This window comes from Oncorhynchus kisutch, linkage group LG2 (genome assembly GCF_002021735.2).
Source record: "Oncorhynchus kisutch isolate 150728-3 linkage group LG2, Okis_V2, whole genome shotgun sequence".
NCBI lineage: Eukaryota > Metazoa > Chordata > Actinopteri > Salmoniformes > Salmonidae > Oncorhynchus > Oncorhynchus kisutch.
The window spans coordinates 4,455,229-4,474,467 of NC_034175.2; the positions used below are offsets into that span (position 1 = coordinate 4,455,229).

General features: G+C 48.3%; 1 protein-coding gene across 2 annotated transcripts in view; it reads left to right on the forward strand.

Annotated features, from left to right (window-relative positions):
- The window catches only part of LOC109884473 (sphingosine kinase 2-like), a 40,762-nt gene that overhangs the window by 5,353 nt on the left and 16,170 nt on the right, over positions 1–19,239 (forward strand). For both annotated transcript variants that reach the window (XM_031837946.1, XM_031837951.1), the window contains exon 3: positions 1,714–1,863. In XM_031837946.1, coding sequence (XP_031693806.1) covers positions 1,714–1,863 — 150 coding nt within the window. The remainder of the gene's footprint in view (positions 1–1,713; positions 1,864–19,239) is intronic.

Below are 19,239 nucleotides of genomic sequence, written 5' to 3' on the forward strand. Positions count from 1 at the left end.
CTCACCAACACAGCCTCCCTCCCTTCCCACTAACTCCCACCCCTCACCAACACAGCCTCCCTCCCTTCCCACTAACTCCCACCCCTCACCAACACAGCCTCCCTCCCTTCCCACTAACTCCCACCCCTCACCAACACTGCCTCCCTCCCTTCCAACTAACTCCCACCCCTCACTCACCAAAACGGCCTCCCTCTCTTCTCACTAACTCCCACCCCTCACTCACCAACACTGCCTCCCTCCATTCCCACTAACTCCCACCCCTCACCAACACTGCCTCCCTCCATTCCCACTAACTCCCACCTCTCACCAACACGGCCTCCCTTCCAACTAACTCCCTCACCAACACAGCCTCCCTCCCTTCCCACTAACTCCCACCCCTCACCAACACAGCCTCCCTCCCTTCCCACTAACTCCCACCCCTCACCAACACAGCCTCCCTCCCTTCCCACTAACTCCCACCCCTCACCAACACAGCCTCCCTCCCTTCCCACTAACTCCCACCCCTCACTCACCAACATCTATTATCCATTTCAACATTCCCTTTTCTTCCAATTGTTTTGACTCTCCTTCGCTCATTATCTCTCTCTTGTCTCCTTCCTCTCTCCCAAACACTCTTCTTTTCTCACTGTCTCTGTGCATTAGTCTACACCCTCAGTGTCTGTCTGTGCATCCTCCCCCCATAGTCTTTCATCCTTGCTGTCTTTACACATTTTTCAGTCTCCTCTCCTCCTCCTGTCTCCTCTCATCCATCTATCTATCTGCCCTCTGTCCTCTTTTGTTTTGTACCTCCTTCCTTCCTGCTGTCTGCATTTCTTTATCTTCCTCTTTCAATGTCCTCCCTCTTTCTCCTTTCCCAGTTACTACCTCTCTCTCTCTCTAACTCCTTGTACTCTGTCTAGTCTGTTTCTCTCCCCTGCAGTGTGAATTAGACAACCTCCTAGCTGCTGGTTCTGCTTCTATAATGGCTTTAGTCAGAGATGTGTGCAGTTAGTGTTTGGTCCACTTCAACCCTATACAGTAGGTGCTGCTGTGTAGATAGGGCTCTGCTTGTTATTACCAGGTGTTTTGTGGAAGACTAAACACTGAAGTGTTCAGTTAAGTACCTTGTATCCTGTCCTGGGCCTTGAGGGCCTTTTCATTCTTCAAGATTTAATTATGAAGAGCCATTAGTCAAATGGAATCATTATTACTTATCTGGTCAGAGACAGTCCCTTTGAGATGAGCTGAAAGAAACCTCTAGGTTTCTTCCTAGGTATTGGCCTTTCTAGGGAGTTTTTCCTAGCCACCGTGCTTCTACACCTGCATTGCTTGCTGTTTGGGGTTTTAGGCTGGGTTTCTGTACAGCACTTTGAGATATCAGCTGATGTACGAAGGGCTATATAAATACATTTGATTTGATTTGAAAGAGGTTTGCCTTGTCACAGATACACTCAAGGTCTAAGGGTGGGAAACACTGTGCTTTATGGCAGGGTTTCCCAAACTCGGTCCTCCCCAAATAATCAAAGCTTGATGTTGAGTTGGTTATTTGAATCAGCTGTGTAGTGCTGGGACAAAACTAAAACATGCACCCGGGGGGGTGGGGGTCCCAGGACTGAGTTTGGGAAACCCAGCTTTATGGCATCACGTACGTTTGTTGTTCTCTTGTACGAAGCCTCGTATTTTTGATAGAACAATCAATCAATTTGTTTCTAATGATTGGCTGCTTTCCCTCAGAAATTGGCAAACGTCTACTGCCCCGTCCCCGAAGGCTGCTGCTATTGGTGAACCCCTTCAGTGGGAGAGGCCAGGCTATGCAGTGGTGTCAGACACACATCCTGCCAATGATCAGAGAGGCTAACATCAGCTACAACCTGATACAGACAGGTAACACACACCGTAACATCAGCTACAACCTAATACAGACAGGTAACACACACAGTCACGTCAGCTCTGCAACCTGATACAGACAGGTAACACACACCGTAACGTCAGCTACAACCTGATAGACAGGTAACACACACCGTAACGTCAGCTACAACCTGATACAAACAGGTAACACACACCGTAACGTCAGCTCTACAACCTGATACAGACAGGTAACACACACCGTAACATCAGCTCTGCAACCTGATACAGACAGGTAACACACACCGTAACATCAGCTCTGCAACCTGATACAGACCGGTAACACACACCGTAACGTCAGCTACAACCTGATACAGGCAGGTAACACACACAGTAACATCAGCTCTACAACCTGATACAGACCGGTAACACACACCGTAACGTCAGCTCTACAACCTGATACAGACAGGTAACACACACCGTAACGTCAGCTACAACCTGATACAGGCAGGTAACACACACCGTAACGTCAGCTCTGCAACCTGATACAGACAGGTAACACACCGTAACGTCAGCTACAACCTGATACAGTCAGGTAACACACACCGTAACGTCAGCTACAACCTGTTACAGACAGGTAACACACACCGTAACGTCAGCTACAACCTGATAGACAGGTAACACACAACGTAACGTCAGCTACAACCTGATACAGACCGGTAACACACACCGTAACATCAGCTACAACCTGATACAGACAGGTAACACACACCGTAATGTCAGCTCTGCAACCTGATACAGACCGGTAACACACACCGTAACATCAGCTACAACCTGATACAGACAGGTAACACACTGACGCCAGCTACAACCTGATACAGACAGGTAACACACACCGTAACGTCAGCTCTGCAACCTGATACAGACCGGTAACACACACCGTAACGTCAGCTCTGCAACCTGATACAGACGGGTAACACACACCGTAACATCAGCTACAACCTGATAGACCGGTAACACACACCGTAACGTCAGCTACAACCTGATACAGGCAGGTAACACACACCGTAACGTCAGCTCTACAACCTGATACAGACAGGTAACACACACCGTAACGTCAGCTCTGCAACCTGATACAGACAGGTAACACACACTAACGTCAGCTACAACCTGATACAGACAGGTAACACACACCGTAACGTCAGCTCTGCAACCTGATACAGACAGGTAACACACCGTAACGTCAGCTACAACCTGATAGACCGGTAACACACACCGTAACGTCAGCTACAACCTGATACAGGCAGGTAACACACACCGTAACGTCAGCTCTACAACCTGATACAGACAGGTAACACACACCGTAACGTCAGCTCTGCAACCTGATACAGACAGGTAACACACACTAACGTCAGCTACAACCTGATACAGACAGGTAACACACACCGTAACGTCAGCTCTGCAACCTGATACAGACAGGTAACACACCGTAACGTCAGCTACAACCTGATACAGTCAGGTAACACACACCGTAACGTCAGCTACAACCTGTTACAGACAGGTAACACACACCGTAACATCAGCTACAACCTGATACAGACAGGTAACACACCGTAACATCAGCTCTGCAACCTGATACAGACCGGTAACACACACCGTAACGTCAGCTCTGCAACCTGATAGACAGGTAACACACACACTAACATCAGCTACAACCTGATACAGACAGGTAACACACTGACGTCAGCTACAACCTGATACAGACAGGTAACACACCGTAACATCAGCTACAACCTGATACAGACCGGTAACACACACCGTAACGTCAGCTACAGCCTGATACAGACCGGTAACACACACCGTAACGTCAGCTACAACCTGATACAGACCGGTAACACACACCGTAACGTCAGCTACAACCTGATACAGACAGGTAACACACCGTAATGTCAGCTACAACCTGATACAGACAGGTAACACACTGTAACGTCAGCTACAACCTGATACAGGCAGGTAACACACACCGTAACGTCAGCTACAACCTGATACAGACAGGTAACACACACCGTAACGTCAGCTCTACAACTTGATACAGACAGGTAACACACACCGTAACATCAGCTACAACCTGATACAGACAGGTAACACACACCGTAACATCAGCTACAACCTGATACAGACAGGTAACACACACCGTAACGTCAGCTACAACCTGATACAAACAGGTAACACACACCGTAACGTCAGCTCTACAACCTGACACAGACAGGTAACACACACCGTAACGTCAGCTACAACCTGATACAGGCAGGTAACACACACCGCAACGTCAGCTACAACCTGATACAGGCAGGTAACACACACCGTAACGTCAGCTCTACAACCTGATACAGACCGGTAACACACACCGTAACGTCAGCTCTGCAACCTGATACAGACAAGTAACACACACTGTAACGTCAGCTCTGCAACCTGATACAGACCGGTAACACACACCGTAACGTCAGCTCTGCAACCTGATACAGACCGGTAACACACACCGTAACATCAGCTACAACCTGATACAGACAGGTAACACACACCGTAACGTCAGCTCTGCAACCTGATACAGACCGGTAACACACACCGTAACGTCAGCTCTGCAACCTGATACAGACAGGTAACACACACCGTAACATCAGCTACAACCTGATACAGACAGGTAACACACTGACGCCAGCTACAACCTGATACAGACAGGTAACACACACCGTAACGTCAGCTCTGCAACCTGATACTGACCGGTAACACACACCGTAACGTCAGCTCTGCAACCTGATACAGACAGGGAACACACACCGTAACATCAGCTACAACCTGATACAGACAGGTAACACACTGACGTCAGCTACAACCTGATACAGACAGGTAACACACCGTAACATCAGCTCTGCAACCTGATACAGACCGGTAACACACACCGTAACGTCAGCTCTGCAACCTGATACAGACAGGTAACACACACCGTAACATCAGCTACAACCTGATAGACAGGTAACACACACCGTAACGTCAGCTACAACCTGATACAAACAGGTAACACACACCGTAACATCAGCTCTGCAACCTGATACAGACCGGTAACACACACCGTAACGTCAGCTACAACCTGATACAGGCAGGTAACACACACCGTAACGTCAGCTCTACAACCTGATACAGACAGGTAACACACACCGTAACGTCAGCTACAACCTGATACAGGCAGGTAACACACACCGTAACGTCAGCTACAACCTGTTACAGACAGGTAACACACACCGTAACGTCAGCTACAACCTGATAGACAGGTAACACACAACGTAACGTCAGCTACAACCTGATACAGACCGGTAACATCAGCTACAACCTGATACAGACAGGTAACACACACCGTAATGTCAGCTCTGCAACCTGATACAGACCGGTAACACACACCGTAACATCAGCTACAACCTGATACAGACAGGTAACACACTGACGCCAGCTACAACCTGATACAGACAGGTAACACACACCGTAACGTCAGCTCTGCAACCTGATACAGACCGGTAACACACACCGTAACGTCAGCTCTGCAACCTGATACAGACGGGTAACACACACCGTAACATCAGCTACAACCTGATAGACCGGTAACACACACCGTAACGTCAGCTACAACCTGATACAGGCAGGTAACACACACCGTAACGTCAGCTCTACAACCTGATACAGACAGGTAACATACACAGTAACATCAGCTCTACAACCTGATACAGACCGGTAACACACACCGTAACGTCAGCTCTACAACCTGATACAGACAGGTAACACACACCGTAACGTCAGCTCTGCAACCTGATACAGACAGGTAACACACACTAACGTCAGCTACAACCTGATACAGACAGGTAACACACACCGTAACGTCAGCTCTGCAACCTGATACAGACAGGTAACACACCGTAACGTCAGCTACAACCTGATACAGTCAGGTAACACACACCGTAACGTCAGCTACAACCTGTTACAGACAGGTAACACACACCGTAACGTCAGCTACAACCTGATAGACAGGTAACACACAACGTAACGTCAGCTACAACCTGATACAGACTGGTAACACACACCGTAACATCAGCTACAACCTGATACAGACAGGTAACACACCGTAACATCAGCTCTGCAACCTGATACAGACCGGTAACACACACCGTAACGTCAGCTCTGCAACCTGATAGACAGGTAACACACACACTAACATCAGCTACAACCTGATACAGACAGGTAACACACTGACGTCAGCTACAACCTGATACAGACCGGTAACACACACCGCAACGTCAGCTACAGCCTGATACAGACCGGTAACACACACCGTAACGTCAGCTACAACCTGATACAGACCGGTAACACACACCGTAACGTCAGCTACAACCTGATACAGACAGGTAACACACCGTAATGTCAGCTACAACCTGATACAGACAGGTAACACACTGTAACGTCAGCTACAACCTGATACAGGCAGGTAACACACACCGTAACGTCAGCTACAACCTGATACAGACAGGTAACACACACCGAAACGTCAGCTCTACAACTTGATACAGACAGGTAACACACACCGTAACATCAGCTACAACCTGATACAGACAGGTAACACACACCGTAACATCAGCTACAACCTGATACAGACAGGTAACACACACCGTAACGTCAGCTACAACCTGATACAAACAGGTAACACACACCGTAACGTCAGCTCTACAACCTGACACAGACAGGTAACACACACCGTAACGTCAGCTACAACCTGATACAGGCAGGTAACACACACCGCAACGTCAGCTACAACCTGATACAGGCAGGTAACACACACCGTAACGTCAGCTCTACAACCTGATACAGACCGGTAACACACACCGTAACGTCAGCTCTACAACCTGATACAGACAGGTAACACACACCGTAACGTCAGCTCTGCAACCTGATACAGACAAGTAACACACACTGTAACGTCAGCTCTGCAACCTGATACAGACAGGTAACACACACCGTAACGTCAGCTCTGCAACCTGATACAGACCGGTAACACACACCGTAACGTCAGCTCTGCAACCTGATACAGACAGGTAACACACACCGTAACATCAGCTACAACCTGATACAGACAGGTAACACACTGACGCCAGCTACAACCTGATACAGACAGGTAACACACACCGTAACGTCAGCTCTGCAACCTGATACAGACAGGGAACACACACCGTAACATCAGCTACAACCTGATACAGACAGGTAACACACTGACGTCAGCTACAACCTGATACAGACAGGTAACACACCGTAACATCAGCTCTGCAACCCGATACAGACCGGTAACACACACCGTAACGTCAGCTCTGCAACCTGATACAGACAGGTAACACACACCGTAACATCAGCTACAACCTGATACAGACAGGTAACACACCGTAACATCAGCTACAACCTGATACAGACAGGTAACACACCGTAACGTCAGCTCTGCAACCTGATACAGACCGGTAACACACACCGTAACGTCAGCTACAACCTGATACAGACAGGTAACACACTGACGCCAGCTACAACCTGATACAGACAGGTAACACACACCGTAACGTCAGCTCTACAACTTGATACAGACAGGTAACACACACCGTAACGTCAGCTACAACCTGATACAGACAGGTAACACACACCGTAACGTCAGCTACAACCTGATACAAACAGGTAACACACACCGTAACGTCAGCTCTACAACCTGATACAGACAGGTAACACACACCGTAACGTCAGCTACAACCTGATACAGGCAGGTAACACACACCGTAACGTCAGCTACAACCGGATACAGACAGGTGACACACACAGTAACATCAGCTCTACAACCTGATACAGACCGGTAACACACACCGTAACGTCAGCTCTACAACCTGATACAGACAGGTAACACACACCGTAACGTCAGCTACAACCTGATACAGGCAGGTAACACACACCGTAACGTCAGCTCTACAACCTGATACAGACAGGTAACACACACCGTAACGTCAGCTACAACCTGATACAGGCAGGTAACACACACCGTAACGTCAGCTCTGCAACCTGATACAGACCGGTAACACACCGTAACGTCAGCTCTGCAACCTGATACAGACCGGTAACACACACCGTAACATCAGCTACAACCTGATACAGACAGGTAACACACTGACGCCAGCTACAACCTGATACAGACAGGTAACACACACCGTAACGTCAGCTCTGCAACCTGATACAGACTGGTAACACACACCGTAACGTCAGCTCTGCAACCTGATACAGACAGGTAACACACACCGTAACATCAGCTACAACCTGATAGACCGGTAGCACACACCGTAACGTCAGCTACAACCTGATACAGGCAGGTAACACACACCGTAACGTCAGCTCTACAACCTGATACAGACAGGTAACACACACAGTAACATCAGCTCTACAACCTGATACAGACCGGTAACACACACCGTAACGTCAGCTCTACAACCTGATACAGACAGGTAACACACACCGTAACGTCAGCTACAACCTGATACAGGCAGGTAACACACACCGTAACGTCAGCTCTACAACCTGATACAGACAGGTAACACACACCGTAACGTCAGCTCTGCAACCTGATACAGACAAGTAACACACACCGTAACATCAGCTCTGCAACCTGATACAGACAGGTAACACACACCGTTATGTCAGCTCTGCAACCTGATACAGACAGGTAACACACACTGTAACGTCAGCTACAACCTGATACAGACAGGTAACACACACCGTAACGTCAGCTCTGCAACCTGATACAGACAGGTAACACACCGTAACGTCAGCTACAACCTGATACAGTCAGGTAACACACACCGTAACGTCAGCTACAACCTGTTACAGACAGGTAACACACACCGTAACGTCAGCTACAACCTGATAGACAGGTAACACACAACGTAACGTCAGCTACAACCTGATACAGACCGGTAACACACACCGTAACATCAGCTACAACCTGATACAGACAGGTAACACACACCGTAACGTTAGCTCTGCAACCTGATACAGACCGGTAACACACACCGTAACATCAGCTACAACCTGATACAGACAGGTAACACACTGACGCCAGCTACAACCTGATACAGACAGGTAACACACACCGTAACATCAGCTACAACCTGATACAGACAGGTAACACACTGACGTCAGCTACAACCTGATACAGACAGGTAACACACCGTAACATCAGCTCTGCAACCTGATACAGACCGGTAACACACACCGTAACGTCAGCTCTGCAACCTGATACAGACAGGTAACACACACCGTAACGTCAGCTACAACCTGATACAGACCGGTAACACACACCGTAATGTCAGCTCTGCAACCTGATACAGACCGGTAACACACACCGTAACATCAGCTACAACCTGATACAGACAGGTAACACACTGACGCCAGCTACAACCTGATACAGACAGGTAACACACACCGTAACGTCAGCTCTGCAACCTGATACAGACCGGTAACACACACCGTAACGTCAGCTCTGCAACCTGATACAGACGGGTAACACACACCGTAACATCAGCTACAACCTGATAGACCGGTAACACACACCGTAACGTCAGCTACAACCTGATACAGGCAGGTAACACACACCGTAACGTCAGCTCTACAACCTGATACAGGCAGGTAACACACACAGTAACATCAGCTCTACAACCTGATACAGACCGGTAACACACACCGTAACGTCAGCTCTACAACCTGATACAGACAGGTAACACACACCGTAACGTCAGCTCTGCAACCTGATACAGACAAGTAACACACACCGTAACATCAGCTCTGCAACCTGATACAGACAGGTAACACACACCGTTATGTCAGCTCTGCAACCTGATACAGACAGGTAACACACACTAACGTCAGCTACAACCTGATACAGACAGGTAACACACACCGTAACGTCAGCTCTACAACCTGTTACAGACAGGTAACACACACCGTAACGTCAGCTACAACCTGATAGACAGGTAACACACAACGTAACGTCAGCTACAACCTGATACAGACTGGTAACACACACCGTAACATCAGCTACAACCTGATACAGACAGGTAACACACCGTAACATCAGCTCTGCAACCTGATACAGACCGGTAACACACACCGTAACGTCAGCTCTGCAACCTGATACAGACAGGTAACACACTGACGTCAGCTACAACCTGATACAGACAGGTAACACACCGTAACATCAGCTACAACCTGATACAGACAGGTAACACACACCGTAACGTCAGCTACAGCCTGATACAGACCGGTAACACACACCGTAACGTCAGCTACAACCTGATACAGACCGGTAACACACACCGTAACGTCAGCTACAACCTGATACAGACAGGTAACACACCGTAATGTCAGCTACAACCTGATACAGACAGGTAACACACTGTAACGTCAGCTACAACCTGATACAGGCAGGTAACATACACCGTAACGTCAGCTACAACCTGATACAGACAGGTAACACACACCGTAACGTCAGCTCTACAACTTGATACAGACAGGTAACACACACCGTAACATCAGCTACAACCTGATACAGACAGGTAACACACACCGTAACATCAGCTACAACCTGATACAGACAGGTAACACACACCGTAACGTCAGCTCTGCAACCTGATACAGACAAGTAACACACACCGTAACATCAGCTCTGCAACCTGATACAGACCGGTAACACACACCGTAACGTCAGCTCTGCAACCTGATACAGACCGGTAACACACACCGTTATGTCAGCTCTGCAACCTGATACAGACAGGTAACACACTGACGCCAGCTACAACCTGATACAGACAGGTAACACACACCGTAACGTCAGCTCTGCAACCTGATACTGACCGGTAACACACACCGTAACGTCAGCTCTGCAACCTGATACAGACAGGTAACACACACCGTAACATCAGCTACAACCTGATACAGACAGGTAACACACTGACGTCAGCTACAACCTGATACAGACAGGTAACACACCGTAACATCAGCTCTGCAACCTGATACAGACCGGTAACACACACCGTAACGTCAGCTCTGCAACCTGATACAGACAGGTAACACACCGTAACATCAGCTCTGCAACCCGATACAGACCGGTAACACACACCGTAACGTCAGCTCTGCAACCTGATACAGACAGGTAACACACACCGTAACATCAGCTACAACCTGATACAGACAGGTAACACACCGTAACATCAGCTACAACCTGATACAGACAGGTAACACACCGTAACGTCAGCTCTGCAACCTGATACAGACCGGTAACACACACCGTAACGTCAGCTACAACCTGATACAGACAGGTAACACACTGACGCCAGCTACAACCTGATACAGACAGGTAACACACACACCGTAACGTCAGCTCTACAACTTGATACAGACAGGTAACACACACCGTAACGTCAGCTACAACCTGATACAGACAGGTAACACACACCGTAACGTCAGCTACAACCTGATACAAACAGGTAACACACACCGTAACGTCAGCTCTACAACCTGATACAGACAGGTAACACACACCGTAACGTCAGCTACAACCTGATACAGGCAGGTAACACACACCGTAACGTCAGCTACAACCGGATACAGACAGGTGACACACACAGTAACATCAGCTCTACAACCTGATACAGACCGGTAACACACACCGTAACGTCAGCTCTACAACCTGATACAGACAGGTAACACACACCGTAACGTCAGCTACAACCTGATACAGGCAGGTAACACACACCGTAACGTCAGCTCTACAACCTGATACAGACAGGTAACACACACCGTAACGTCAGCTACAACCTGATACAGGCAGGTAACACACACCGTAACGTCAGCTCTGCAACCTGATACAGACCGGTAACACACCGTAACGTCAGCTCTGCAACCTGATACAGACCGGTAACACACACCGTAACATCAGCTACAACCTGATACAGACAGGTAACACACTGACGCCAGCTACAACCTGATACAGACAGGTAACACACACCGTAACGTCAGCTCTGCAACCTGATACAGACTGGTAACACACACCGTAACGTCAGCTCTGCAACCTGATACAGACAGGTAACACACACCGTAACATCAGCTACAACCTGATAGACCGGTAGCACACACCGTAACGTCAGCTACAACCTGATACAGGCAGGTAACACACACCGTAACGTCAGCTCTACAACCTGATACAGACAGGTAACACACACAGTAACATCAGCTCTACAACCTGATACAGACCGGTAACACACACCGTAACGTCAGCTCTACAACCTGATACAGACAGGTAACACACACCGTAACGTCAGCTACAACCTGATACAGGCAGGTAACACACACCGTAACGTCAGCTCTACAACCTGATACAGACAGGTAACACACACCGTAACGTCAGCTCTGCAACCTGATACAGACAAGTAACACACACCGTAACATCAGCTCTGCAACCTGATACAGACAGGTAACACACACCGTTATGTCAGCTCTGCAACCTGATACAGACAGGTAACACACACTGTAACGTCAGCTACAACCTGATACAGACAGGTAACACACACCGTAACGTCAGCTCTGCAACCTGATACAGACAGGTAACACACCGTAACGTCAGCTACAACCTGATACAGTCAGGTAACACACACCGTAACGTCAGCTACAACCTGTTACAGACAGGTAACACACACCGTAACGTCAGCTACAACCTGATAGACAGGTAACACACAACGTAACGTCAGCTACAACCTGATACAGACCGGTAACACACACCGTAACATCAGCTACAACCTGATACAGACAGGTAACACACACCGTAACGTTAGCTCTGCAACCTGATACAGACCGGTAACACACACCGTAACATCAGCTACAACCTGATACAGACAGGTAACACACTGACGCCAGCTACAACCTGATACAGACAGGTAACACACACCGTAACATCAGCTACAACCTGATACAGACAGGTAACACACTGACGTCAGCTACAACCTGATACAGACAGGTAACACACCGTAACATCAGCTCTGCAACCTGATACAGACCGGTAACACACACCGTAACGTCAGCTCTGCAACCTGATACAGACAGGTAACACACACCGTAACGTCAGCTACAACCTGATACAGACCGGTAACACACACCGTAATGTCAGCTCTGCAACCTGATACAGACCGGTAACACACACCGTAACATCAGCTACAACCTGATACAGACAGGTAACACACTGACGCCAGCTACAACCTGATACAGACAGGTAACACACACCGTAACGTCAGCTCTGCAACCTGATACAGACCGGTAACACACACCGTAACGTCAGCTCTGCAACCTGATACAGACGGGTAACACACACCGTAACATCAGCTACAACCTGATAGACCGGTAACACACACCGTAACGTCAGCTACAACCTGATACAGGCAGGTAACACACACCGTAACGTCAGCTCTACAACCTGATACAGGCAGGTAACACACACAGTAACATCAGCTCTACAACCTGATACAGACCGGTAACACACACCGTAACGTCAGCTCTACAACCTGATACAGACAGGTAACACACACCGTAACGTCAGCTCTGCAACCTGATACAGACAAGTAACACACACCGTAACATCAGCTCTGCAACCTGATACAGACAGGTAACACACACCGTTATGTCAGCTCTGCAACCTGATACAGACAGGTAACACACACTAACGTCAGCTACAACCTGATACAGACAGGTAACACACACCGTAACGTCAGCTCTACAACCTGTTACAGACAGGTAACACACACCGTAACGTCAGCTACAACCTGATAGACAGGTAACACACAACGTAACGTCAGCTACAACCTGATACAGACTGGTAACACACACCGTAACATCAGCTACAACCTGATACAGACAGGTAACACACCGTAACATCAGCTCTGCAACCTGATACAGACCGGTAACACACACCGTAACGTCAGCTCTGCAACCTGATACAGACAGGTAACACACTGACGTCAGCTACAACCTGATACAGACAGGTAACACACCGTAACATCAGCTACAACCTGATACAGACAGGTAACACACACCGTAACGTCAGCTACAGCCTGATACAGACCGGTAACACACACCGTAACGTCAGCTACAACCTGATACAGACCGGTAACACACACCGTAACGTCAGCTACAACCTGATACAGACAGGTAACACACCGTAATGTCAGCTACAACCTGATACAGACAGGTAACACACTGTAACGTCAGCTACAACCTGATACAGGCAGGTAACATACACCGTAACGTCAGCTACAACCTGATACAGACAGGTAACACACACCGTAACGTCAGCTCTACAACTTGATACAGACAGGTAACACACACCGTAACATCAGCTACAACCTGATACAGACAGGTAACACACACCGTAACATCAGCTACAACCTGATACAGACAGGTAACACACACCGTAACGTCAGCTCTGCAACCTGATACAGACAAGTAACACACACCGTAACATCAGCTCTGCAACCTGATACAGACCGGTAACACACACCGTAACGTCAGCTCTGCAACCTGATACAGACCGGTAACACACACCGTTATGTCAGCTCTGCAACCTGATACAGACAGGTAACACACTGACGCCAGCTACAACCTGATACAGACAGGTAACACACACCGTAACGTCAGCTCTGCAACCTGATACTGACCGGTAACACACACCGTAACGTCAGCTCTGCAACCTGATACAGACAGGTAACACACACCGTAACATCAGCTACAACCTGATACAGACAGGTAACACACTGACGTCAGCTACAACCTGATACAGACAGGTAACACACCGTAACATCAGCTCTGCAACCTGATACAGACCGGTAACACACACCGTAACGTCAGCTCTGCAACCTGATACAGACAGGTAACACACACCGTAACATCAGCTACAACCTGATACAGACAGGTAACACACCGTAACATCAGCTACAACCTGATACAGACAGGTAACACACCGTAACGTCAGCTCTGCAACCTGATACAGACCGGTAACACACACCGTAACGTCAGCTACAACCTGATACAGACAGGTAACACACCGTAACGTCAGCTCTGCAACCTGATACAGACCGGTAACACACACCGTAACGTTAGCTCTGCAACCTGATACAGACAGGTAACACACACCGTAACATCAGCTACAACCTGATACAGACAGGTAACACACTGACGTCAGCTACAACCTGATACAGACAGGTAACACACCGTAACATCAGCTCTGCAACCTGATACAGACCGGTAACACACACCGTAACGTCAGCTCTGCAACCTGATACAGACAGGTAACACACACCGTAACATCAGCTACAACCTGATACAGACAGGTAACACACTGACGTCAGCTACAACCTGATACAGACCGGTAACACACACCGTAACGTCAGCTACAACCTGATACAGACAGGTAACACACCGTAATGTCAGCTACAACCTGATACAGACAGGTAACACACTGTAACGTCAGCTACAACCTGATACAGACAGGTAACACACACCGTAACGTCAGCTACAACCTGATACAGACAGGTAACACACACCGTAACATCAGCTACAACCTGATATAAACAGGTAACACACACCGTAACGTCAGCTCTACAACCTGATACAGACAGGTAACACACACCGTAACGTCAGCTCTACAACCTGATACAGACAGGTAACACACACCGTAACGTCAGCTACAACCTGATACAGGCAGGTAACACACACCGTAACGTCAGCTACAACCTGATACAGACAGGTGACACACACAGTAACATCAGCTCTACAACCTGATACAGACCGGTAACACACACCGTAACGTCAGCTCTACAACCTGATACAGACAGGTAACACACACCGTAACGTCAGCTACAACCTGATACAGGCAGGTAACACACACCGTAACGTCAGCTCTACAACCTGATACAGACAGGTAACACACACCGTAACGTCAGCTCTGCAACCTGATACAGACAAGTAACACACACCGTAACATCAGCTCTGCAACCTGATACAGACAGGTAACACACCGTAACGTCAGCTACAACCTGATACAGTCAGGTAACACACACCGTAACGTCAGCTACAACCTGTTACAGACAGGTAACACACACCGTAACGTCAGCTACAACCTGATAGACAGGTAACACACAGCGTAACGTCAGCTACAACCTGATACAGACCGGTAACACACACCGTAACATCAGCTACAACCTGATACAGACAGGTAACACACACCGTAACGTCAGCTCTGCAACCTGATACAGACCGGTAACACACACCGTAACGTCAGCTCTGCAACCTGATACAGACCGGTAACACACACCGTAACGTCAGCTCTGCAACCTGATACAGACAGGTAACACACACCGTAACATCAGCTACAACCTGATACAGACTGGTAACACACACCGTAACGTCAGCTCTACAACCTGATACAGACAGGTAACACACACCGTAACGTCAGCTACAACCTGATACAAACAGGTAACAGACACCGTAACGTCAGCTCTACAACCTGATACAGACAGGTAACACACACCGTAACGTCAGCTATAACCTGATACAGGCAGGTAACACACACCGTAATATCAGCTCTACAACCTGATACTGACCGGTAACACACACCGTAACGTCAGCTCTGCAACCTGATACAGACAGGTAACACACACCGTAACATCAGCTACAACCTGATACAGACAGGTAACACACTGACGTCAGCTACAACCTGATACAGACAGGTAACACACCGTAACATCAGCTCTGCAACCTGATACAGACCGGTAACACACACCGTAACGTCAGCTCTGCAACCTGATACAGACAGGTAACACACACCGTAACATCAGCTACAACCTGATACAGACAGGTAACACACCGTAACATCAGCTACAACCTGATACAGACAGGTAACACACCGTAACGTCAGCTCTGCAACCTGATACAGACCGGTAACACACACCGTAACGTCAGCTACAACCTGATACAGACAGGTAATACACCGTAACGTCAGCTCTGCAACCTGATACAGACCGGTAACACACACCGTAACGTCAGCTCTGCAACCTGATACAGACAGGTAACACACACCGTAACATCAGCTACAACCTGATACAGACAGGTAACACACTGACGTCAGCTACAACCTGATACAGACAGGTAACACACCGTAACATCAGCTCTGCAACCTGATACAGACCGGTAACACACACCGTAACGTCAGCTCTGCAACCTGATACAGACAGGTAACACACACCGTAACATCAGCTACAACCTGATACAGACAGGTAACACACTGACGTCAGCTACAACCCGATACAGACAGGTAACACACCGTAACATCAGCTACAACCTGATACAGACAGGTAACACACCGTAACGTCAGCTCTGCAACCTGATACAGACCGGTAACACACACCGTAACGTCAGCTACAACCTGATACAGACCGGTAACACACACCGTAACGTCAGCTACAACCTGATACAGACAGGTAACACACCGTAATGTCAGCTACAACCTGATACAGACAGGTAACACACTGTAACGTCAGCTACAACCTGATACAGACAGGTAACACACACCGTAACGTCAGCTACAACCTGATACAAACAGGTAACACACACCGTAACATCAGCTACAACCTGATACAAACAGGTAACACACACCGTAACGTCAGCTCTACAACCTGATACAGACAGGTAACACACACCGTAACGTCAGCTACAACCTGATACAGGCAGGTAACACACACCGTAACGTCAGCTACAACCTGATACAGACAGGTGACACACACAGTAACATCAGCTCTACAACCTGATACAGACCGGTAACACACACCGTAACGTCAGCTCTACAACCTGATACAGACAGGTAACACACACCGTAACGTCAGCTACAACCTGATACAGGCAGGTAACACACACCGTAACGTCAGCTCTACAACCTGATACAGACAGGTAACACACACCGTAACGTCAGCTCTGCAACCTGATACAGACAAGTAACACACACCGTAACATCAGCTCTGCAACCTGATACAGACAGGTAACACACCGTAACGTCAGCTACAACCTGATACAGTCAGGTAACACACACCGTAACGTCAGCTACAACCTGTTACAGACAGGTAACACACACCGTAACGTCAGCTACAACCCGATAGACAGGTAACACACAGCGTAACGTCAGCTACAACCTGATACAGACCGGTAACACACACCGTAACATCAGCTACAACCTGATACAGACAGGTAACACACACCGTAACGTCAGCTCTGCAACCTGATACAGACCGGTAACACACCGTAACGTCAGCTCTGCAACCTGATACAGACCGGTAACACACACCGTAACGTCAGCTCTGCAACCTGATACAGACAGGTAACACACACCGTAACGTCAGCTACAACCTGATACAAACAGGTAACAGACACCGTAACGTCAGCTCTACAACCTGATACAGACAGGTAACACACACCGTAACGTCAGCTATAACCTGATACAGGCAGGTAACACACACCGTAACATCAGCTCTACAACCTGATACAGACCGGTAACACACACCGTAACATCAGCTACAACCTGATACAGACAGGTAACACACACCGTAACGTCAGCTCCGCAACCTGATACAGACCGGTAACACACACCGTAACGTCAGCTCTGCAACCTGATACAGACAGGTAACACACACCGTAACATCAGCTACAACCTGATACAGACAGGTAACACTGACGCCAGCTACAACCTGATACAGACAGGTAACACACACCGTAACGTCAGCTCTGCAACCTGATACTGACTGGTAACAAACACCGTAACGTCAGCTCTGCAACCTGATACAGACAGGTAACACACACCGTAACATCAGCTACAACCTGATACAGACAGGTAACACACTGACGTCAGCTACAACCTGATACAGACCGGTAACACACACCGTAACGTCAGCTACAACCTGATACAGACAGGTAATACACCGTAACGTCAGCTCTGCAACCTGATACAGACCGGTAACACACACCGTAACGTCAGCTCTGCAACCTGATACAGACAGGTAACACACACCGTAACATCAGCTACAACCTGATACAGACAGGTAACACACTGACGTCAGCTACAACCTGATACAGACAGGTAACACACCGTAACATCAGCTCTGCAACCTGATACAGACCGGTAACACACACCGTAACGTCAGCTCTGCAACCTGATACAGACAGGTAACACACACCGTAACATCAGCTACAACCTGATACAGACAG